The sequence below is a fragment of the Lingula anatina genome, chromosome 4, assembly GCF_051362555.1.
Source record: "Lingula anatina isolate TDL-2025a chromosome 4, LinAna3.0, whole genome shotgun sequence".
In the NCBI taxonomy this organism is placed as follows: Eukaryota; Metazoa; Brachiopoda; class Lingulata; order Lingulida; family Lingulidae; genus Lingula; species Lingula anatina.
In genome coordinates, this window is record NC_141770.1 from 18,795,585 (window position 1) to 18,821,398 (window position 25,814).

The 25,814-nt window shown below is 35.3% G+C and overlaps 2 protein-coding genes across 7 annotated transcripts in view; one reads left to right on the top strand and one right to left on the bottom strand.

Moving 5' to 3' along the window:
* LOC106162220 (dihydroorotate dehydrogenase (quinone), mitochondrial) overlaps positions 1 to 25,814 on the bottom strand; it is a 114,980-nt gene that overhangs the window by 2,844 nt on the left and 86,322 nt on the right. The window lies entirely within an intron of this gene.
* On the top strand, positions 4,747 to 24,911 carry LOC106162219 (uncharacterized). Of its 4 annotated transcripts, XM_013539408.2 has the most exons (3): positions 4,747 to 4,998; positions 13,153 to 13,180; positions 22,714 to 24,911. In XM_013539408.2, the coding sequence occupies exon 3, from the start codon at positions 22,720 to 22,722 to the stop codon at positions 24,322 to 24,324; it is 1,605 nt and encodes a 534-aa protein (XP_013394862.2). In that variant the 5' UTR covers positions 4,747 to 4,998; positions 13,153 to 13,180; positions 22,714 to 22,719; the 3' UTR covers positions 24,325 to 24,911. The 4 variants fall into 4 exon arrangements, with proteins under 4 accessions (XP_013394862.2, XP_013394865.2, XP_013394859.2 ...); XM_013539411.2 differs by lacking the exon at positions 13,153 to 13,180 and having other exon boundaries at positions 4,750 to 4,998; XM_013539405.2 differs by lacking the exons at positions 4,747 to 4,998; positions 13,153 to 13,180 and adding an exon at positions 21,232 to 21,400.

Sequence of the window (25,814 nt, forward strand, 5' to 3'; positions counted from 1 at the left end):
ACAGAAAAATTCACATCCTGAATGACTGGCATGATACTCAGATATTAAGAATTAACTCCTGATACTAAAATTAATTCGACTAATGAAGAGTTACAATAGTTTATTGTTTTGTAACACAAAGCATATTTATAACATATGATAATATTCATTTACTTCATTCATTTGCCCAGATATTGGGGGGGGGGTATTCATTTAAGTCAATGAAGTTAATGAACAATTAACTAAGTAAATATAGTAAAAAATAAAAATAATAGCCTGTACTTAAGGTCCAAGAAAAGAGAATGGTATCTGACACTGGCATCTGTGTAAATTCTAACTGATTTTAATTAGATTCCAACGCAATACTGTAAAAATAGCCTGAAGGAAAGCACTTCTTTCTAAAGAAATCTAATTTTTTCAAAGTTGTCAACCTCAATTTGTTCACCTAGTCTGTAAAATGTTAATTCTTTTTGGGTCTATTGTCATGGTAAATTCTGACTGAAGACAGTGACTTAGTAAAAATGGGTAAAAACAGCCCCTTTAAACCAACACCAACACATAATTGCAAACACTTTGTAATGCCATTCCAATAATCATATGCATAATGATAACATAAGCGACAGTAAAATCACTATGAATCCAAATAAAGTAAATTAAATGCTTTAGTCAGATTTTTTAAATCAGTATGCTGAAGTCCTTGTTCAATGTTAACTCACGTAAGCTTCCATTCTTAAAAAGAAATGAAAGAATCATTAAATTCCTCGTTGGGTCAAAAGAGAGGTGGTTTAACCCCATGCAAAGCCAAGTGTGCCCCCAAGCCAACGGCTGTGCCCAGTAATTGAAAAGTTCTGTTTAGTCACCTGACTAATTAAATACAGAAACAAAAATGAAACAAAACAATACTGTAAATTCAAAATGGACCATGCTTAAACAGCAACTGGAGAAGAAAGTCATATTTTAGTTCCAATGAAATGATTAAGGGGCCATTTTAGTACAAAATATGGACTGAATTTTTCTTACATCATCTGTGATTAACCAATATATTGCCAAAGCATTTATTGCATTTCCTTGCATTTTTATTTTGCAAAAATACATGATAGCAGAATATAGGGACAGTACTGTTTTGATATTTAAAAAATAAAAACACTGATTCTCTCTCTCTCTCTCTCTCTCTCCTTATTGTACAAGACAGTCTGAATGTTATTTTACATCAAGTCAAAAATAAAATTCAACAAAAAGTATACAAACATAAAAGCACGTACATCTTACACCATTAAGCACAAACTTAGATGAGGGAAGTTCTCTTAGGTGATACATACAAATAGACAGTCTGTCAGATTGGTGTTTTACAACTTCTTTTGCCCCATTTAACGTGAAACAAAAGTCGTCTGACATTTTAACACCATGTATCCTGCACCAATTACTGTCCCAAGGAGAAAGTCAGACCAATTCACTGGATCATATTATCAAAACAAATGTAATATGGTAAAGCCTTGCAGCCACACATGTGAACCCCTTCAAAAATACTACCGCAGACAGTTAAACTCTGTATCAAATTAACTTTCACAGAAGGCCAGTTGCCTGGAAAAAAGTTGGAAAGCCCTTACTCCAAATTGTTTTTGCATGTTTTGAGGACAATGTTTCTGTTCGTGTTTTCAATACTCCAGATATCTAAGAAACTGACTGAGAAATTGTGGAATTTCCACCAATAACCTATGTTCTTAAACACATTTTTAAGGCATATGTTTGGAACTTTTTGACTAAGAATTTAATTACCACATATAATTGCATTGCGTATATATTAGCCTGAAGTGTTAAAATCATCACATCTAGAGCACTTTTCCGTTTAAAGTTTGCATCTCTTGAACCAGATGTCACAAACAAGTCATATTATGTAAATTCTTTCAAAACTCTTATTAGCCGCACACTGTTAATACATCTGCCAGGATCAAATTGAATTCCAATTATTCACCATTTTAAGCAACAAATATTTGAGGAAATGCCACATTTATCTATTCATTACACACTCCATAGGTTTCTTAAGTGGGAGGCCTGGGTGTCAAGGTTTTCTCTCCACTTTAAGCCATGATAGTTACAAATGGCAAGTGACATTTTAAAAGTCATTTCCCTGTTTAGTAATGCAAAAGTACTGTAAGGATGTTTGTTAAAATACTATTCAGTTTCACGAATTGAAACATTTACAAAATTCTTTAACCTTCTAAAAATAATAAATCACTATTCAATTTCAATCCTTTTTTTAATCTATTAGTCCAAATGAGGAAATTTCAGTAACGGTGATAATAATTTTTTGAAGTAACAAACAAGGTGCAAAAGTACATGATAAGGAGGTTCAATTATAAAAGTTTCAATGAAATTGACTGGAAACTGTTGACAAAGATGGCCATACTGAGATACTTGGTCCATATGAACTAAGTATTATTCATATCTCATTAATTTCATTTGTGTAAAAAAAAATAAAAAATGAAAACCAAGAAAAAATTTCACTTTACACGTATATAATAACTGGCCAAAGACAGATAAACAATCACAGACGTATGGACAGACAGATTTTCAATATAACCCTCCTCTGTGTTTTCCCAGCTAATCACTGTCACATTTTACCTTTACTGAGTTTTCTCCCCTTTATCCTCATCATATCTTCTTACAGATGCCTCATTTATAGAGAAAAGAAATAAATCCAAGGAACAAATGAACCGAAAGATTCAGAACCCAGGCCAAAGGACTCCCATATCACAAAAACATGTATTTTTTTCCAACTTTAGTAACCCCCACAGGCTTTTCTGTCTGAACAGAAACCATCAAAGATCTCTTAAAGTGTGTTTTACAAATTGATACTGTTCAAGTTTTCAAGTTTTCTTTGGCTGAAACATTCTCCCTGTCCATCTATCCAAATTCAAGGGGCCTTGGGTTTCTACATACAGCCCTGAACCATGGATGTCACAATTAACAGTTGCTTTGGCCAAATTTACTTTATTCATTTTCCATATTTCTGACCACAACATCCACATGCAGGCCCTGAGTAAGCATGGAGTTTAATATACGTATAGAACACTACTACACTGCAGTTTCTCATGAACCCCACTGCATTGAGTTCAAAGGGGTAGATACTATTTGTTTTATTTGTTAATTATAAGCTCAGTGGTTTGCTTGGCCTTGTCTTTGAAATGGCCTTGGGCACAGTAAAAAGTATGTTGAAGTTTTTCCTTGAATCAACTTCATGTATTGTTTGATTATTATTTTTTACATAAAAGTGGGTGCCAAACTATTACTTATAGAAAAAAGAAAGCAAAAAACACAACAGATGGAAAGGTGGATTTCTCTTTAAATTCCTTATTCCATTATAGAGCATGACTAAAATTCCTCATTCAAAACTCCTCAGACCTCTTTTTATATATATTCAATGGTCAAAACAGTTAACAGAAAATGAGTAATGATGTCCTATCTGAATCATTTGAAATCATTCAAAAATTGAGTCAATTAACTTAAACCATAAAATGCTTCAGCAAGCACTAATGTAAACAATGTTTTTTTGTTTTTGAAATAAACACCGAGGGACATTAAACTTTGAATTTTAAACCATAAACTTGAAATACGATGACAATTTTGACATCTTATTAGGGAACAAATCCATCTACAATGGAGGCTACTCAGTTGATTTTTCTGTAGGAAATGTTTCTACAGACATTTGCCAGGGACAAAACAGATACACACACAAATTGAGCAAATAACATGACATGTTAATTGCCCCTTATCTTAACGAATAAGGAAGCAAATACTAACATGATATCAACCCCTTTAGACAGATTCAGATGCTGCACTGTGTAACCAAGCACACATGCACACAAATGCAGAAACCCAATCAAAAACTCTATCTTGCAATGGCAATAAAAGCACCTTACTTTTTGTGAATGAGCCTCAAGAACTGTTTTCTGTGCAGTAATGCAAGTCAACACAAGCACCCATCCCCTTCTGGCAAAAATAAAGTAAAAATAAATATACACTGACAATCTTGACATTGGTGCATTTTTTAACACTCAGTCAGTGCCTTATCAAGCAATAAAGTTTACAGCTACTTAACAAGCACTCTTCAGGGTCAGGACATAAAATGTTTAACATATTTCTAACTGCTTACTACTTCAACTGATGTAAATTATTATTTCCTTTAATTCAGACCACTGCTGTATACATGTACAACATCAACACTGCATGTATACACTGTGCTATGTCACATAAATAAAAAATATGTTTTTTTCTAAAAGGCCACAAAAGAAAGATGCCACAAAAGAAACAGCATTTTAAGAACAAAGTGATGTAATTTGGGTGTAAGTATCATCGGTGTTTAAATTAAAATTCAGATTTGTACCAAACCTCCTACCCCAACATCCACACTGCATACTATATATGTACCAGTACTCAACAACCCAACAAATACAAATAAAACAGTAAAGGAATTCAAGTCAAATACTACAAGACGAAATTGATTAAACATTATCCTTGGCTAGCATTCACCCAACATTAAGGACGAGAGACTACTACTCTTTTCCCTCTCAAGCCTTAAGCAAAACCATCAAAGCCAAAAAAAATTGACTCCTCCTTTTAACAAACATGGCAAAGTACACCCACAAACTTTCAAGCAGACCACTTGAGGCAAGTGATATATAACCTACTTACCCTAGCCCAACTTGCAATTTATTAATAACTCTCTGATTAAACAAACTCCACAAAACACGCCACAAACTTTCCAGGAGTAAACTGTTGGAACATGCAGAATGGCAGGTGCCAATCAAATGGTTGCTAGACAACCAAAAAGGCAAGTGCTATAAAACTTAGGCAGGCATGTGTCTTATCTTACTACTTGGTCAGTACCTCCGTGAGATAGGAGATACACTTGTGTAAAACAGAATGCTTTGGAAAACAACTTAATATAGCAACACTTCAAGAGATCAGTCCAGGACCAATTTTTAATTAATCAGACAGCAAGAACAGTCCAGAAACAAGGTATGTTGAAATATTTGCTTTTTTTTAATCCAAATACATGTAATGTAATTTTTGTTATCTTAGAATTAATTTATAGAACTATGTCACTTTTTCAAAATTTAGGGAACTGCATTGATTTCTCCCTTTCACAATACTTTTGGCAGTAACAAACTTCAAGATTAGCTTGTAAATAAAATTATATATAACAGAATATTACTGTTATGACAGAACTATCTTAGGGCATTCACATAAGTCATGGCAAAATGCAGCTCTGACCACCTCATTTGCATCCACATATTCACACTGATTACATTACATCATAGTGGGTACACAGCATGTGAACAACCAACTAGTTTCAAGTTGATCATTTTGATCATACTGGCTCCACAGACCATGGTCATGACATGACATAGCCTTAGCTGATTGCATTATGGCCCCAGCATACTGTTCTGTAACCAGAAGTTGATTGCACATCATCTTGCTGTGTCCCCAGCAATCAGTAGGGGCTGAATGCATAGCATCACACAGGCTTTGTAGGACATGTTCAAGGAATCAATCTAATTAGATACTAACAGGCTAACTTCAGTATGGAATTTGAATGAGTTTCATCCTTTTAATCTTCCCACCAGAATATCAGCTTTATAGCTGAACTGTACTAGGCTCAACTAAAACAGGTATAGATATTTTTGTGAATGGCGTAGTTTCATGAAAGGGGCATATATTGAGTTACATCAAACACCACAACTTTGTTTTCCTAACAATAATAATAGCACTGAATGTATGCTTAGATTAATCTAAATGGAATGGTGTGTGTGTGTGTGTGTACATATCCAATAAGCCGTGACCATCTGAGGTGGACTGTGTGTTGGCATCCTCAGTTTCTGAGGGGGCGGGGCTGTATTGACAGGTACCCTGAGTTTGTGAGGTGGGGCTGGTGTTTTGACTGGCACCCTGAGTTTCTGAGTGGGTGGGGTAGCTTGATTGCAACCCTACCATCTGTGAGGTTTAAGATGAGTGGACAGTGGCCTGGATAACATGGGGAATTGCAATCAAATATCTACTTCCTTTTTTTTTGGGGGGGGGGGGGAGGATGCAATTAGTTGACTATTTCCCATCTTCAAACTAAAACTTTTTTTAGCTTAAACCATTCAGAACACATCCCATATCCATTGTATGCCAGAAACTCAGGATGCTAAGATGGGACCTCAAACAGTTTACCTGAATGGCCAGAAGTATCAAAATATCATAAATCAACACAGTTTGTTTTCATAACAACTCTTCAAATCAAATCTAGATGATTCAATTTGCAGACAAAATACACTGTGACCAGTTTGGGTGCTTTCTTCTTCTGCCTCATATACCTGCTGGGTAAGGGTGAGTGACCAAAACAATATTATTGAGGAAAAGAAGGAAAACTATGTCCTTTCTTTCTTCTGTCCAAAAACATTTCTGATGTGTAGGCTGCCACTGGGAGCTTTGATAGTTGAATGGTAAATAAAAATAGGACTAGATGTTATTCTAAGATAGGTTCTTGAGGATATTATGTACACCTTTATAAATGACCACAATAAAAGACAAACATTAATCCTACTCCTACATTTTTGAAAAAAAAAAAGGTAGATAATGTCTAAGTAACAGCAGTTATAAGCAACGCAAAGAAGTTAGAACTAGTGAAATTTTGTCTTAATATAAGCTGGTCTGAGCCAGCAAACACCAGCACCTCATGGCAGAAATTGAATTGCCAATGAAGTGATGACTATATTTTTCACCCCCCCCCCTCCTCAAAAAAAAAAAATAATAATAAATAAAATATATATATTCCTTTTCTACTATGCATTTAATTCTATCACCAATCAATCACTCAATTCAAATAAAGGTAACTATATCTAAAGGTAAAGGTATCTGTCCAAAATGGATGATCAAAAAATGTCAGGCATACCAAAGGCGTTCTTGCACTTGCTATTTCACTGATCAAGATCTGCATGGCAACAATAGATACTGACAGATCTAATGCATGCACGATTTTGTTTTCAAACCTTCATATCAGCTAGGTACTTCTACAAATGGGCTTATATGGAAATTTGAACATGTAGAGGGTGGCCTGCATGGTTCCTGTAGCTCAATCCATGATTATTTCAACTGATCCAACTTCTATCCATTCGGTTTGATCAAATAATTCTAAAATGTCTAGCAAGATGGATGAATACCCTCAAGAAGCTTTTAGTGAGGATTATCAAACTATTGTCTAGTTTACCCATATAATTTTGCTACTAAATCTTAAAAGTGATAACTGCATGGTTTAAACAGGATGACAGAGAAAGATTTTATCATGTTTAATGAAAAATGACAGTTGGTCTTGTTTTGATCAATTGCTATCAAATTACTCAATTAAATTTTGGCAAATTAAATTTGGAGTGCTTGATGATCTTATCTTATTCAAATAAAAACATCTTCAAAGTATGATACCCATCCCTAAACATCAACTGTCACAGTGGCTTCATCTACATGTGATTGATGATTTCTACACTGAGTACAATTTTTTCATTTAATGATAATGTCAAAAGATAAGGTTTGCTTCTAACAGCTCATCTACCAAATCAATGATTATGAAGTGCAAAGGGAGGGGGGTTTCAGGAAGTTTGAAAGAAGCAAACTTTTGGCTGTAAAAGCTCTGCTCTGGATTTGATACCTTTTGGCTAGGAAGGTCTGCTTTGAATCAAATTATCATGTATGATGTCATTTATTAAATTGGGTCAATTAATGAGGTAAAAAGGTCATTTTTGGAAAGCCCCAACCCCCTTCAAATTTCTGTCAACTGGCCTGTATAATTCTTCTTTGTTCTTGCCAAAATTTTCCCTAAATCAATATCAAATACTGTTTCTTGTTGTTGATCTGATCTTCATCTCATAAGGGTGACAACAACTGCTTTAATCAGCACAACTTTGTATGCCATATGCAATATGGGAACAGTGCTATGAACTGCTGTAATTTCCCCAATTCAATTTCTAATCTCGATTAATTTTGAAATGCTGACATAAGATTTTATCAATGTATCAATAAAGTAAATGTAACACTCAATATTATCATCACAGTGCTGAAAATTGTGGAACTTTTCATGAATCTAATTTTTGTACATTACCATAGCATTTGTAAGAGTTTGCTGATAGCACAAATTAATGTAATACAGATTCCAAATATTCCAAAAATGTTCATTGTACCCTACTAGTTTTCTCAACCCCCTTCCAACCTACCTTACTCACCCCTTAAAAAAAAGCTCATCTTACAAAGGTGCCAGAATCCTAACAGACAAATGGTTGTATCATTTTCAAAACTAAAAAATATCCCCAAACATTTTTTAGCTTTTCAATCTAGACTTCTATTGCATCTAAATCAATGATGAAATGATTGCTTTACCAACTACTGATTGGGCCATTACCTGAACCATAGCTCAGGGTGTGTAATCTGGAGAGGAAATATTTGATCAGGAGAAAATGAGCAGGTGAACCTCGTGTGAGTAAGAAGATGATTTTGAAGGTAATAAGACTTAAAGTTTAGATAGAAGCTAACTTGTGTATGATGCTGTAGAACTTTCTATCTCTCTCTCTCTCTCTCTCTCTCTGTATGTGTGTGTGTGTGTGTGTACGTGTGCGTCTGTATGTGTGTGCTTGCACACATGAGATAGGGGAAAAGAGAGAAGGTGGGGATGATCATACAGATCATGTCGGCATGAAGTGCAAGTGAGCCAGCTATGCCAGTTTTGTGACAAAAACTCAGAAAACATGCATGTAACTATTACAGCTCATAGCAGAGAAAGGACTAGCTGACACTAACAGGATTTATTATTTCCTATGTCTGAGTTGTTCACATTCTTACGGTACTAATATCAATGCCTACATTGTGTAAGGAAAGTAAACATGAAAAAAAACCACTGTTTGTTCATGGAAAACATGTTCTGTTTGCTAAAGAGTTTTTCTCATTCTCTGATACTGTATTTCTTAACAGAGAGTACTGGAATATTTTACATCTGTAATATATATTTGATATAATTATATTTTATATCTGATTAAATTAAATGGTTAAAGAACTAAAACAGCAAGATCAGCTTTATACATTTACATCAATACCAAATTTAAGAAATGTAAATTATTATATATAGTGAGCAAATCATAGTATTTCTGATGCTCATCAGCTTTTATGCTTAAGGACTTCATAATGTTGATAACCTTAAAATGATTCAGCTAATAACTTTCTATGAACACCCTCAAACATAAATGAAGAACTTACTTTCATAATAAGTGGGATAACTAAGAAGATAACATGAATCAACTGAGAACCCTGGTCGTACATCACCAAATATCTTTAAAAAAAACAAAAAAAAAAAAAAACGGAAATTCATTCTCAGTGACGCCATCAAAATCATGTAAATGTTTGACATTAATCTCACCAAGCTAACTATCCTTTTGTCCTTTCCTAAGGTAATATCCTGGTTGTTAAAAAAGAAATCTAATCTATAGTCAAATCACGTAAATATAAATTGTCATTAAAGGTAGTAACCACCTTTAGTTACAAAGATTTTTTCCGCACTGCACCTAATAAAAAGAAATATGGCCAGGAATTTCACTTTACAAAAATGTGCCATCTTAGTGTGGTAAACACATAATACAAAGACTTTTTGTGCTTCAGCTAATGAGAAAAATTCCAAAGAATGTTTCTGTTCAAATGTTTTAACAAAAAGAGTGGAAAAATAACATTATATATTATTAATTCAAAAATCAGAACTGCAACTTTGTGCCTTAAACTTTAATGTCAGTGTTTCATTACCAGAGCATGCATACAAAAAGGCTAAGATAAATTTGATATTTCTTACTCAACAGTTTGTGATTTTCAATAAAAGTTACAACATGTAATACCTTTTGACTTATATATAAGAAGAGATGCCTATGTGAAAATAGATGCCAAAGCTGTTTATCCTTTGGTTGTATAAAATGTGGAATATTACCCCTGCTACAGTTTGGAAATAATAACCATAACGCCTTTACCTTTAAAGCTTTCTTTTCTTTTTTCTAAAAACCACTGCTATAAATGCCGATTTTGGTGAAAAGTAACACACCTTCGACAAGTAGGTGTTTTCATCTGTGTAAATTAGAAGTTGCAGTTCAACACGTGTACAAAACATTACTAGTAAATCTCAGCACACTGAAGTAATATATTTTACTATAGCTGAAGATTTTCACCAAATCAAATTGTGGAATGAAAACAAAGTGGAAAAATGTGGAAAAAAATGGTATCATTTGTATCCTTCTTTAGTTTTTATAAATCGTCTTTTAAATTAGAATGAATATTCCTGCCTGGGCCTTCGACTTCTCATACTATATGTTCATATTGCATTTTTTTATTTGTGAAACAGGTTTTTATTGGTCTCTTGTGTAAAATTGGTAAAAAATGTGAATTTTTTCTTAAGAGACTAAGTTTTTCACATAATGTGATTCAGATACTTTGATTATGGTTTAAACCTCTTGTCTCAAAGGTAAAAACACATTTAGTCTCTTGTAAATGATTTAATTTTTATACAGGAATTCAAACACAATTTCTCAATTTTGTACAAAGACAACCTTGGTCAATTGTAATACAGGGACTTGAAGAAACATAGTGTAGTTTTATATTATTGCCATCGTTTCTTAAAAACTTAAGAGCCACTGCCTCTGTAGAAGCAGCAATTGAAAACAACATACCAAATTGAATGTGGAAGTTACAAATGAATGTTAGTCATTTATGTCCTGCTGTATGTGGTAATACTTTTATTCTTTAACTTTGAAACGTGTGTGTGTGAGACTTGTGTGGCCTAGGGGTGTTACCACAGGACCAAGAGGTCAGGGTCCTAGTAAAATGGTACTGCCAGTATTTTAGATACAATATCTTTTCATTTTGTTGGGGGAATGGCTGCTTAAAATGTCAATTTACCAGACTCCCCCAAAAAATTATTGTACTGAATTGCATAACATTGTACCATAGAGCGAAACAAGTAATATTCAGTTATACAATGGTCAAGATTCAATGTCAAATGTATGGTTCTGAAGCCCGTAAGTTCTTATCAGACCCCATATCACTGTGACCACGACCCCCTGCCCCTTACTCACCCCTTGGGTTATGACCCAAGGCCACAGAATCCTGAAACCTATTTCGAAATTATGCAACATCCCCTTTGAGCAGTTGTAACAGGCTGACTTAAGGGCAAAAAGCCCATGACTACAGGGTACATGGGATAAAACATCGCCTCCTTTTACCCTGCCCAAAAGTTACCCAACATAAATAAATACTCAAACAAGATATACTGTTGCAGGTGAAAACTGATTTTGTTTAACAATAGCAATGCCAGCAAAAGTTGGGCTCCACAAAACTGTGACTTTTGTCTTGCAATTTTCTCCTAACTTAACCAGGCAATCATGTGAAATAATGCATCAATTCAGCTGAGAAAATCATCAGACATTTCAATGACTTTCATACAGTAAAACGAGAATTCAGTGAGACAGAAATTAATTCTAACTCCAATACATTAATTTGCATTAATGCCATGCATAACAGTATTACCTTGCAAATACATTAAGCAGTTAATATATTTTTTCATAATAATCTAAATTAAACATAAATACAAATCAAAGTAACATAAAAATACTGAATAAAGATAGACAAAGTTAAAATAGATGAATGGATGGACGGAGATTGAACAACAAACAGCCAAATATGAGTTCATACCAATTTTCTCAAAATTATCAAGCTTCTTTTATATTCACAACTAGGGAAAATTTATCATGCTAGACTTATCCAATACCACATCGTGATAAGAAAATTCTTGATTCTTGTGACCCTTACATTACAAAATGTTTGGGTCTCATTCCCAAATTTTTTTTCTGACAGATGGAATTCCACAAGAAACATATGGAAGACGGTCAGGTGAGACAGTTAACTACACCTGCAGATGAAGAATCATGGCTAGAAAGCTGTCTTGTATTGTCTGCACGAGCTTCTCTTTCAAAAAAAAAAAAAAAAACATGAAATTTATTACTTCTTATATCATTTTAAGAATATCAGAGATTTAAATAGCATCCAAAATAAAGATGAGGCAAAGAGTTGAATATCCAGATGAGAGCCCAGAAGATTAGGAAAATGATATAATTATATCAGTACATTATTCGCATAGTAATATATCAGAATATGTGTAACTAATCATTATTAAAGGCATTAAACAAGTCAGTCATCGCCCAAACCCCAAAACCCCTTTCCAAGCTGCCTCCTTTTAACAGGCCTCAAATCATTACCTCATGGATTCTGCTTATGAGAGCAAAAAAAAGCTTATCCATCCAACATTCCACTTGAAAGACCTCCTATCAATTCAATTACCTCATGAATACAACTAATTAATATTTAAAAAACTCACAGATCCCCCCCCCCCCCCCCCATAACAGGCTACTATCATTAAAGAAAGCATAAGATGTACAAAAGTTAATGAAAACATGAATACCTCACACACCCCCTTCTGACAGGCCTCACATCAATTCCATTACCCCAGGGACACAGCTAATGAAAGTAAAAACACCTCATCAGGCTTCTTCCATTGATACGTCCCAGTGGCCATTGTGTCGGATTTCCCATTCATCCTGGTCATGCCTTTCACTGTGTCACATAAGCGTGTGTGGCTGGATGCATTAACGCACACACCATCACTCAGGCTGGCAGAGATTTTTCAGGCTGATAGCTGTTGGGAGGATGTGATAAAATCTCCATAGGTTGTTTCACAATCAACAAGGATAAAGAAGCAGGAATGTGGCCCAACACCTGCGTTGTTGTTTGGCCAGGCAGAGCGTAATTGTGACCTCAGGTGCCTAGTTGGGAGATGTTCATGTTGAGGATAAGCTGTCCGATTAATGATCATCTTTTTAATCCTACGAAATATTGTGCTTCAAAAGAGGGTGAGAAACTGAGGATTTTTTGCAGCAGTAATTTAGCCAGTGAGCTTCAATTAATCAAGTAACAGATTTTCCAAGTGTTCCAAGTTCTGGATTTCCACTTTTTTAAAACTTAGAACTTTTTAAAACTTAGAAACTGGATTTAGGATCCGATAAGATTTTTGTTAACAGTTTAGCTGACGAGGACTAAAATTCAGAATCTTCTTTTTAGAAATTCATGTGCTGTGGAAACAGATAAGGTAGGCCAACATTTAATATTTTTATCAGTAAAACGTCTCCCAATAGTCCAGAAAATAAATGATTTTTATGATGTTAGTCAAATGATCAACACACACACACACACACACACACACTAAGAGAGAGAGAGAGAGAGAGAGAGAGAGAGGGGGGGAAGAAAGAGAGTTGTGCCAAGCAAGTCTGGGTGAGCCTGCTGCAAGCTCACTGACTCTGTGGTAGAGTAACTCTTATGAAGGTACTTGGAACAGAAGGAACAATATGTCACAGCTAGGATACACGCGTCAAAACTACACAATAAATCTTCTCAGAAAACACTCCATCTTCATAGGGGTCGCGAGTGATGTAATGGTATTTTCTTGTCTTATTACTGTTCAACAACTTACATAAACATTACATGATATTCTGCCATTGAATTCCTTTTTGTACTTGAAAACCATTCAGACAATTGAAGTTTTTCAACATTTTTTACACATTTGTCATAGCTGGAGCCTTTTCTTATTCAGTCTATACTGGTTGTTTGGTTAGTTTAGAGATTACACAGCTTTAATTTTCATCATGGATACTCCCCTTACCCCCTATAAAATAATTTTTTCATAACAGGTTTTCATATTTTTGTTTCTTCTGAATCATGGAAGTATACAGGAATTGTTAACAGTTAGATTCTATTCAATAAATGATGAATTAATACCAGTACATTCATACAACAGCGTAATAAAGGTTCTATCATCTACACGAGATCAAAAAGTTCTTCACAAGAGGCTGAAGGAGCTGGTTGAATATCAATGGGGATAATTGTTACATCTTATCCATATCACTGAAAAATGAAATCTTTTCATCCTTTCATTTCATCATGGTCTAGTAATCATAGTACCTGCATCGTACGTCAATGACCGACTGGTGATGGCTTCTGAATGAGAACACACTCACCCTGGGTTTCAGAAAACAATGGCAACTCCCTTCTATATCATCAGCATGCATGTTACACACACTGGTTTCTACCTTTGAAACTCATGGCATACATGCTAGCTAGGCTAAAGGTACTGTCACACTCGACATAGATAGCAATAACCTATGAGAAAAATTGTCCACACACAGACAAACGCTATGAGTTCATTAGACTTGAGAGTCTGCAGGCAAACGTTGGTGTACCTTCGAATACAAAGAGGGAGCTAAAATGTTTTGAGCATGTTCAAATACAATTTCATATGCTGTGTTTATGTTCGTTCTCATATTCTGGAAAAAAGGGCAATTTCATGTGATTAAAGTTGTGCATATAATTGAATTCATATACAATACTCATATGTGCCTCTATACCTCTATACACAAGAGTGTGACAGAACCTTAGCCAGAGAAACTCTGAATCTATATAAATTTAAAAGATAGCAATACAGTAATCAAGCTGGTGTGCACACAGCATGTTTTCTTTAGGTGAAACTTTCATCCAGTTTGAACAAATTTTGAAGAAAAAGACTGCCCATAACCCAGTTACTTGTAATTAAAAGCACTGAACCAGCGCTTACTTCCATTTAAACTAATTCAGAATTGTGGTTTCACAAAAAGCACCCGCGACCAAAAATGGTTTTAAGACATTTTTTGTATGCTATGATCCAAGACAAATTAGTTATATTTCACTATATGAAATTACTCATCCTTTTTTAACAAAGAAATGGATTATATTTTAAACTTACAGCTACTTGATTTTAGTAAAACACTCCAGATTTGTCTTGAATTTCAACAGACCAAAAAATCAGTCCTAAAATTAAGGCAGACTGTTGATCTTTCTTTCTTTCTTTCTTTTTTTTTTTCTAACACCAAGCCCAGGGGCCTGCTTAACAAAAGAACTTATGCCCAAAAAATTGGCCTCAACTGTTTGACCAAAATTTTAGTCTACTTTGATCTGGCATAAGTAGTTGTCGAATTAAACTAAATATCTTGAATTTATTTTTGGTCTTGAAGTTAAGAAAAAATTTTGAACTTCATCGTTTTGTGAAACTGGCCTCAAACTCAAGCACTTCAGTGAAATCAGATTCAGAATTGCTCTTAGCCCCGTATGGACATACTGGTAGACTACGCACACGGAGCACATTCAAGTAGAATAATATCATTTTAATGGGGATAAATCACAAGCTTTCTAGACATTATCAATGTGGAGGGATGACATGACTGCCAAGTTCACAGTTCTAGACACTATACAATAAATCCAACACTTGAGGAGAAATAAAGGTGCATTCACACATGGAAAAAAGATTGGTTTTCTGTGACATTTCATTTGAAATGGGCAGAACAGAAACGCTCTTAATAACTACTTGAGTAAATGCACCCTTTGTGGTTCACAGGCATTCGGCAATAAATCTAGGATATTACACGAGATAGGAAATAGTATAGTTTTTTATCAGACGCAATGAGGTAACCGTAATTTTTCAGGCATGAATTATTTGTGGTTTGTGGTAAAGGTCTCTAGATTAGAGTTCTTCACATTAGTATCTTTTCCTATGCTGTGCATGATTTTCATTCATGTGAACACACTGGGTATAGAAAACTTGCTGCAGGTGGACCAAATGTGGCTTACAGTAACTAACTGTATTGCCTTAATTTCCTAATTGTTTTCATGGCTAGTTTCTTATAAAGTCCACCATCAAAGGAGTCAATGTTTTCATCAGCACTGACTTGTTTGTTTGTTTGTTCATGGACAAGATATTTCAAAAAGCTCTTCACAAATTTTCATGAAATCAGGATAAACAGTTATTAAGGATGGAAAGAAGAGATTGCAATAATTATTGCATTGGCTTGTCCATTTGTTTGAGGACAAGATCTTTCCAAAAATTTTTCACAAATTTTTGAAGAAATTTTCAGGATGAACAGTTACTGAGGAAGGAGAGAAGATATTAGCGAGTTTTGGCAAGGCCTTCCGTATGACGTGTAACGTATAGTTCAATACGTAATACGTTTTACGTACGAGAGAAAGCTATCAGTGGTTTTGGCAGGTCTTACTCCGTATGCGTTTTTTTCCACCAAATAAAATGATAAGGGTATAGGCCTATATATATGGATTACACGAACATGGGGCTGCTTATGGATTCTTTTTAGATAGATGAATAATTAAGATGTTGAATGAAATGTGTTATTTACGTTAATTGATGCCGCAGATCCTCTTGTTTATGAAAAAAAAATCAACTTAAATTGAATTTGATACTACTACGGACGACTGATTGACTGGCTGTTTTTCCAGCTGTTTTCACAGAGTATTTCTACCGACAGCGACAGCGTCTAAAAGTGATTCAGTGGAATATCTTAACACCCTATATATTCCTCTGCAGTATGTTAAACTTGAAAGAAATAAGCGTAAATCTATTAAATTCGATACGTTTCTTACCTACGTGTAATCACCGATTCATACGTAGTGCCGTATGACTTATGACTTGTCATTGAGAAAAACTACGCACAAAGTGATGACGTCGCACGTTATACGTCGTACGGAAGGCCTTGCCAAAACTCTCTATTACAATTTTTCAACTGAATCTAACTCTCCTCACAAATGTTATTCCCTTCTGTAATTGACTTTTTATTTGGAGGTTTAGAGCTCATTTCTGGTTTCTGACAGAGGGACCTTTCACAATGAATTTTAAAGACCTAGAAGGATAATGGGGGGGGGGACTCGTGCTAAATGCAATCAGATGAAAAGACTGGCACACCTATTGTTTTCAACACAGTATAATCACCAGCGTTTCTGTATTCTACTCAATGCCGCGGGGTATTCGGGGCACAGACCATGATCCCTAGATACTGCCAATAGATTTTTCGATTTTTAGAATTTAGATTTTTCATGTGAACGGTGCCTAAGAAGTGTAACACTGTTATGACATAAAAGAGCATCAATGGCTTCTTTCTCCCCAACAAAGTCTGTGGCTTAAATAAAGTAAAATACGATCACAAAGAGAGACAATCTGTATTTTATCATTTAAGGTAATTGTCAAAATCCACAAATGATCCCTACTAGTATTCTTAAGTGACCCTAAAGTTCCAGTGACTGTGTCCCACGACCCAGGAAAGGGCAAAAGGACAATAAAACTGAAGATAACTTCCACAAAAAAATTTACCCCTAAGAATACAACAGAAACCAAGCATCAGTAGCACCAAGATTTAACTAAACACATAACTTTTTCTCATTTCCTCTCTATCCGCAAAAACAGCTGCAGGCTTGGCTTGAAACAGCAGCCCCCTAGGGAGAATTCCTTGGAACTACAAGATACAACTAGATCATAAGATAGCAGAAAACATCTTCCCCTATCGTTCTTGTATCTAGCATTCCTCTGCTACCAGTTTCTACCCTATCTGATGTTTTGAAATCATTTCACAAGATTAAAGGCCAATAAGAATTACGAGATGCAATCTACAGTTTAAGAGAAACATCTTTTCTATCTAAATTGCTTCTGTTTGAAGAAATGTATATTTGGAAGTGTAACTCCCCTATGACTAAAGATCAAGTCTCTTTCACACCATGTCTCATGTTACTATGTTGACACTACAAATTGAATATTTGATAATACTGCAAAATGCAGAGTCTACAGCATGTGGCAAACAATTAACTTTTGATAGCTTGCAATCAACAAACATAAGTGTGTGATGAACACAAAATGGCTGGCATGTTGGACAACTTACACAATGGCAACACAGGCCTGGTCCTTGATGAGTGAATCACACTTTAAAAAAAGCTAGCAGCTCCAGTTTTAACATCAGACCTGCTTTGGGTAATTGTTCTAGGTACATGTAGGTTTCATGGTGAAAGGTCCTCTATTTTAGAAAAAGACCCCCCCCCCCCCCCCTCCACCTTTGACATCGCGGGCTACTGGCCTGAACCATCTTGGTAGAAAGAACATTACACCCCATTTCCATAGATTTTTAGATCGATCTATCCCTGTGGGGAGTCTCACTAGATTACTGTCAGCTTGGCCGGCTTAAGCGTCTGTCCCGCCTACTAAAAGCTGTAAGGGGGTAATTAACTATGGTGCCCACTCGGCTGACTGCAATTTAGCGTGAACCCCCAGGGAGTTAGGTCGATCTAAAACTTAATCTTTAGCTCCATCTAAATCTCTGGGAAAGCACCCTTAGATAGAATCAGGTGTAGCCAACAATAGCAATGCATGTGAAAAGTACAACTGAGAAAAGTCTTCAGTCCATTCATAAATCAATGCGCTTTTTATTCACCTCAATCTTACTAAGTGAAATGAATTTCTGTAGTTTTGGAAAGATAGGCTGGAGCCTACCATTTTGTTGAGCTTCATCAAACAAACAAAAAAAAAAAAAACTCAGTTTGATTTTTATAATCACAAAACAGACTGAAGGCTATTTAAAAAGCTTAGTCTGGTTGAACTACCACCAAAGTTTCTAAAAGAGGGGGGCAAAAAAGCAATCTTCTAAATAAATACTTAAACCTTCCACCATATTTGAAAGTTGTTTAAGGTCTGTGTGAAATTGCAATTTTTAACAAAATCAACCTTTGAAGTCTTAATTACTACGTATGTCTTTGTGAGATGTACGCAGTGAAGAGGATGACTTTTTTCATGTAACAATTTAATCAAGTTCTTTTTTGGGGAGAAAACATTTAAATCTGATAATGAACTTATAAGCTTTTGCTTTAATGTATCCTCGTGTGTGTTGCAGTGCGTGTGAAGTAAGGGGGAAATGATTTCTGCATGTAACATTTTCATCAAGAACAGTATGGAAAAATGGCCCAAAAAGCTTCAGATCTTGAACCTCTATTTGTGTTGAAAATGTGCGAGGGCAGTTCGTTACATCAAAGGTATATTTTCTGCAAAAGAACTCACTTTATAGTGAAAATTGAGAACCTTGCTCAAACCCACTCTTGCCTTCTAAAGCTTGGAAACCCATAGTCCTGGTTATCCAGAAATATATGTAGCCTTTTGGGGACCATATCCTATAAATCAATGTTCTATATTTCAACAACTCAGAGGTTTTATAATTAATTATGATTGACTATTAAATTTAAGTTTGTTTTATGAGCAGACTAGTTTGTTTTTTTTTTTTTTAAATAAAAAACTGAACAATTTTTGACAGTATCATGATTCAGTTCTTTCAAAAATAAATAATTCTGAACTTATAAAAAACATTTAAATTAGTGATTGCACAAAGATTCACTGATAAGAATACAGATTAGATTTTTGATTAAAAAGAATAAGATGAAGCCAACATTGGGCACTATGTGAAAAGTACAAATGGGAAAAGTATCTAAAACATGATCCAAATTTGTTTCATGGAGTATTTCCTGCTAATTATTCTCTCTATGCCTTTTAAGTTTGGCAAAAGTTCAGATTTCCCCTCCCTAGAAGGAAATGGCATGTTCCAGAAAAGAAAAGGCTAAAATCCTCCCCCAGCCCCTTTCAGAAATCCTTACGTATATAATCTCTAAGGTTCTCAAAGTTCAAAGAACAACAGTAGATATCTTGATGTGCACCAATGCCCTCCTTGAAGATACAGCAATTTAAAACAGTTAGGGTAAAGTTAATGACCATTTTCATATCCAGTGGTACAATTAACTGGACCAGTCCACTTTGAGAGACTGATAACTTAATTCCAGGCTATAAGGGAGTCGTGACACCTAACAGAGCACATGCACCCCTGTCTTGCTCCCCCCATTCCCAGCAAAATCCTGAATCCAACAATGATTTACTTATAGTCCCTCCTAAGGTTTTTTTCCATGGAGATTTGAATATAACTGCCTCCATTTTTTTTCACATTATGGACAAGGGCAAATAAAATGACTTTTAAAGACATAATGTTGTATCTGTTTTTTTGCATCTACAGATTTATACTGAACGGAGGGAGACAAAATTTTTAATCTGAAAATTAAGATCAACTTTTGGATTTAAGTTCTTTTGCGAGGCCAATGCAGTACACATTTCAACCCCATGGCTATGAAAATCAATACCGATCATGGTACCATCAAATTTTATTTGTCCAGGCAGTAAAGGGCATACGTGTTTAACTTCTTTGGGTTCAGTGAACAAACTGAGAAGACTTGACGGATTGCTCGCTGAAGGTTAGCATGCTCATCCCTCCCTGCTTGCTGTGGGTGATGTCCTACAGCATTTCTTTTTCTCAATTTGTTTGCCTTTTCTCTGTGGTTATCAAAGGGGTGTCGGCCCGCGTGTATATAAACAGTTTATACGTACATCCAGGGATAAGAGATTCGATCATGAAAACATGTTTTTCTAGGGCATAAACAAACAAGTTAAAGTGACCCTCTGATTCCTTAACGTATTCGGTATTACATAAACCACTGCATGCAAAATACAGCCCTTGTTTACTCTTGGACATGCAACCTTTCTAAACATTAGCACTGAAAAAACTGCCCGCAGTGATGAAAGAGTATCTTATTTCTTCGCTTTCATTTCCAGCTAAAATATCAGTGCAAGTAAAAACACGATGCCTTTTCACGACTTTGTTGGCGAGGCACTATGGAAAACAAAGATGAAATTCGACTGTTCTTTCTTATCACCCTTCTACAAAACTAACATTGGCAGATGTACTGACACATAAAATCTAGATGATTTCATAGATGCTTACGGTTGTGCTTTCATTGCTTTGGCATTGTGTTATGCATTCAAAATTGCCCGACTCTGTTTTCATTGCTTCAGTGATGTTTCAACTATTACAAACTGAAAGCGTTATTCAGTTTTTCATTTTGACACCCTTCTCCCAATAAAACCAACACCCCCAGCATGTATTGAAATACAAAATCAACTTGAAAATACTTTAAAACAGCTATAGTCCTCACAATACTGCAGCAGGAGTTTTAGACTTTAGTTGTGTAAAGACAAGGGCAATTCTAGAATGGAAATCAGTGCCATGATACTATCTTATCAATGAGACCCTAGTGTATCTCAAACAACTAAACATATGGACAATTAATCTTGGGTCATCTGACAACATCTATTAGACCAATTTTCAGTCTAAATAGGTCCTTGTCTTAACACACATTTCCTGAATGCCAAGCTTCCTTTATTTCACTCCCCTATAAAAAGAAGTCCAAAATATATCCGATGACTCTGTCAAAAGGGAATTACACGGTCACAGTATTGCTGGCTATGGGGAGTCTCCACATTGGGTGGTCCGTTAAGGGACAGATTACAAGGATTTTGTTCTTTTGTGTTATGATATCTGGTCCTTCCTGAAGGTCGTGGGTCAAAGGTCAAAGATCGTAGGTGAGTCTGGCAGTGTTGGAGGTCTGCGGCCTCTGCGCCAGGTGTCATTTTCTTATGAGATGGCAGGTGAGGAGGAGTGATGTGTTGTAAGCAGTTTTTAAATGGAGATACTTATCGCTATTCTCTCCCAAGTCATGGTTAAGATTTCACTGAGATCAAAATATTAGGTAGGTATAAAGACTGATGTGTTATAACTTATAAGTCATTTTGCAAGGAAGATGAACTTATTTCTGTTCCCAAGACATAGTTCAGATATCATTGAGATTATAAAAAAATACTTGGTATCTGAACGCTTTCAGGAACAGCACTTATACCTTAACTGGTTTTGGTGATGGTGAATTCATATTCTATTTATTTATTGTAAAGATTGGTTTTTAGTCTGTCAATGCAATCAATGGAAATCATGTCCACAAGTTGATCCATGTTTCTATGATTAAAATAATGTAAAATAAGACTAAGGATGATAGTATAAGATAAGTCCATAATAAATAATAAAATGAAAATTATTATAATTCAGGGAGGAGATTCTCTTAAACTGCACATTTCAAAAGACTGCAACTTCACAAATTATTTTCCGTAAAGCTTATTTGTTCCCTGCTGCTGTTGTTATTCCAAGCCATCCTAAGCTTTAAGTCAACAATTTGTTAAACTTTCAAAAAAAATCAAAGGCTTCAGTAACATGATATTTAGAAAATCATCAACTTTTTTCCATTAGTTCAGGGTCTCCTTACCATCTAACAATCTGTGTGATCCGGATTATTTGTTAAGCTACACAATTTATCTGTTCGGTGTTTTTTTCTTTTTTGTCAAGGTTTCTGATATCATTCATAGGCAACTGGGACACTTCTCTGTATTGCTACGTCAATTTTTTATTCAATCCTCAAATCATTTCTAAAGCCCTACATTTCATCATTCCTTATTTACTAAATCTGAGTTGTTTTTTTTTTTATCAATCCCTTAGCTCCTATTTCCAGCATTTTAAAGTGATTGTAACCAATTTGTCTCTGGCTTTGCTTCTGTTTTATTCACTTCACTTTTATTCTAGACTATTTGTAATATCTTACGCTAACTCCAGACCTTGAAGTTACATATAAGTTTGCATTTCATACAACATTTTTGACAAACTCTGACGTGAAAGTCAAGGTGGACTTGTAAAAAGCAAATTTTTAAATATTTTAACCAATCAACAATATTTTTTTTAATTATTTCATATGCTGTGACCATGTAAACAAAGAAGGACGAAAAAATTAATGTTACAAATTAATATATTAAACACTAAGCATCAACAATTAAATTTTCATTTCTATTTTCAGTTATTTATGATGCTGTGGATGTTTGTGATGCTGCTGTGGTCAGCAACAGTGAGTGGACAAGACTGCCCAGCCAGTGCCCCCTGCACCTGTCACCAACCAAGTTCACATGACCAGTGGTCACTCATTGACTGCAGTCATCAGTGGCTGGGTCCAGAAGTCCCATCCTTCCAACAGTCTCAATATGACATCGAGGCTCTGGATCTCAGCAACAACTTCATTTTGCAAATCCAATCCCATGCATTTTGGAATGTTCGTCGTGTGCGACGTCTGCTGCTACAACACAATGAGATATCACAGGTGGCTCAAGACAGCCTGTCCAATTTAGAATCACTTACTTTACTGGATGTATCAAATAACCATTTGACCAGCATACCATCTTTAAATGATATGTCACAGAGCCAATGGACACTTAATCTGTCTTATAATCTATTGACCGAGGTGTCCATTGGGGCTTTTCTATCGTCCAATCAACTAAAAAACTTAGACCTAAGTTTTAATCGCATAACTGCACTGCCTTCTCACGTCTTCGATGGGCTGCAGTTTACTTTAGAAGTGCTAAACATATCTGGAAATAAGTTGCAAGCCATCCCCATTGAAGCTCTTCAACAAATGTATCGCCTGCGCCATTTATCTGTGGGACAAAACAACATTCACTCACTAGATGGAGCCACTGTTGGTATCCCATTTACTGGGCTATTATCATTTGATGTATCAAGCAACAAACTAGCTTCCTTACCCGAAGGTGCATTTAACAACTGGGCACACATAACAACACTTAATTTAAAGAATAACAGTATCACATCATTGCCAATAAACATCTTTGCTCATGCTGTCTCATTGGAGGCCATTTATCTATCCCATAATAATATCACGGGTCTTGAGGGAGGCATGTTTCAGAATCTCTCCAAACTTCAGTATTTGGACCTCAGAGTAAATCCAATCCAATGTGACTGTCAGTTGGTTTGGACTTGGACAACTGGACATATAGTGGACATAGGTCAGTGTGAATCAAGTCAGAGAAAGATCCCCCTGCAGGACTTTGCCCAAAAATGCACCACTTTTTCTCAGGCTTCTGCCAATATGACAGAGAAAAACCCTCAACATACAAAAACAACAGTAGTATTCACAAGAACAATTCAGTCACAAACTCTGGGAAAAAATGGTGAACAGATTCAAACATCAACAACCAAGATTCCTTCCACAGCAAGGGGTTTTAAAACGAAAAACACCTTGGTGACAAACACTGCCTCCTCTGTGATTGCTTACTCAACAGAGGGCATTCATTCTGCCACAGATTTTATAAATACGAGGCACACAACTCAGATGCCACCAGCGTTGCCCAGCAGTCGAGTCTCACCCTGGGATAATGTAATTACAATAGTGTTACCGATAATTGCCGCACTTGTCACTATTGCCCTAATTGTATTTGGATTGATTATTTATCGAAGAAAAAGAAACATGAAAAAGAATTTTCATGCCGTGAGGTACCAGGTCGGGAGAGAGACTTGTGCAGGCTGTGGACAAGGTGGCATATTTATGCCCGACTCTCAACCCCTGACATCAAATAATAATGGCTGCCATGTTGCAAATGGTTTTCATGAAGTGACATGAGGATCTAATGAAAATGCTAGCGACCTTAAGGATTATTTTTGAACACATTTTTGCCTTTCATCTCATGATTTATGCTATTTAGAATGTTTTTGCAAATGAGAATGTTTTCCTAATGAAAGTTTTTTGTGAAATTCTTGAACAAGATTTTCATTTTCATATCGTAAAAATTGAAGAATTTGTGGGATTTCAAAGATCTATTATGTATATATCTGGTTGATTGAAAACAGGAAGGAGATAATTCGCTGTTACCTTGGCTTTACCAAATGAACCAATATTTAACAACCAAGGAAAATGTGTGAGTGGATTTTAAAATGAACAATTAAACCAATTTTGAAAGAAACAATTTACCACAATGTTTAACATTTCCTTTTTTGTAATTATTTTGAATTCATCTGAACTAAGACATCCATTGTTTTCATGACAAGAGCTGTTGTAACTGTCATACAAAACTTAAATACCCATATGTATATACAAAGATGAATGTTCAACAGCATCAAAAGTATGTTTACATCATTTTTCCTGGATATGAAAAAATAAAATGTATATACTCAAAAGAAAATGGTGGGTTATTACACACTGACTTCAAATGAAGTTTGTTTTTCAATGACTTGTTTCTTCACTAAATGTTTTGAATATAGATCATCTTTCAGCTATATGATAATGCAACACTCATCCATCATCAAACTAGAATGATTAAACTTTAGATATGTATTCAATTGTAAGTTGTGCAATTATTAACAAACAATTTTTATAACATCCATTTTCTATAAAAATGTACCAAGCACATATTTCTGCACTTATCTAGTAGGGATTGTATCATAAAATTCCATTTTTCTACACTCACGCAGCTTTGAACTTATTCATCTTACAGACAATTCTTGATACTTATATTAGATATAAAAAAGGGCAGCACTGAAGTTATACCCCGTAAAATTTATGTGTCAATGAAAATTCGACTTGTTGCAAGAGGACACACCAGCCTCTATCTCAATGCGACCTATAACCGAGACAAAAAAGGGCAGCAATAATATAACAAAAAGGAGCCAGTTTCACTTAAAAAAAAATTGAACCTTATAATCAATTGAAAATCTCAGGCCCAAAATTTGGCCTTCACTTTAGGATAAATCAAAAGTAATCCACTTAAATAAAGTGAGTATTGGAATGAAACATAAGCCATATCACTATTCTCATGAAACAGATACAACACTTCATTTCATTGGACACGCACTGACAAATATAGGCAAGCAGAAGACACAAAAATTTGACCAAATTTCAGGCAGCAGTTCTTTTGTGAAACAGGCCCTAAATGTCATAAAATTCCAAGGCCACACCAAGACTGAACTTAACTGTCACCTATGTCAGAGACACACTAAAAAAAGGCAGAATGGATGTAAAACCTCATAAAAACCAGGTGTCATTGGGTGAATAAATATGGACAACAATGCAGATAGAAAAAAAATTGTGAAAGACGGGGTCTGCACAATCTCATG

Coding starts and splice junctions, on each gene's coding strand:
- LOC106162219 (XM_013539408.2), top strand. CDS start 22,720: ATGATGCTGTGGATGTTTGTGATGCTGCTGTGGTCAGCAACAGTGAGT.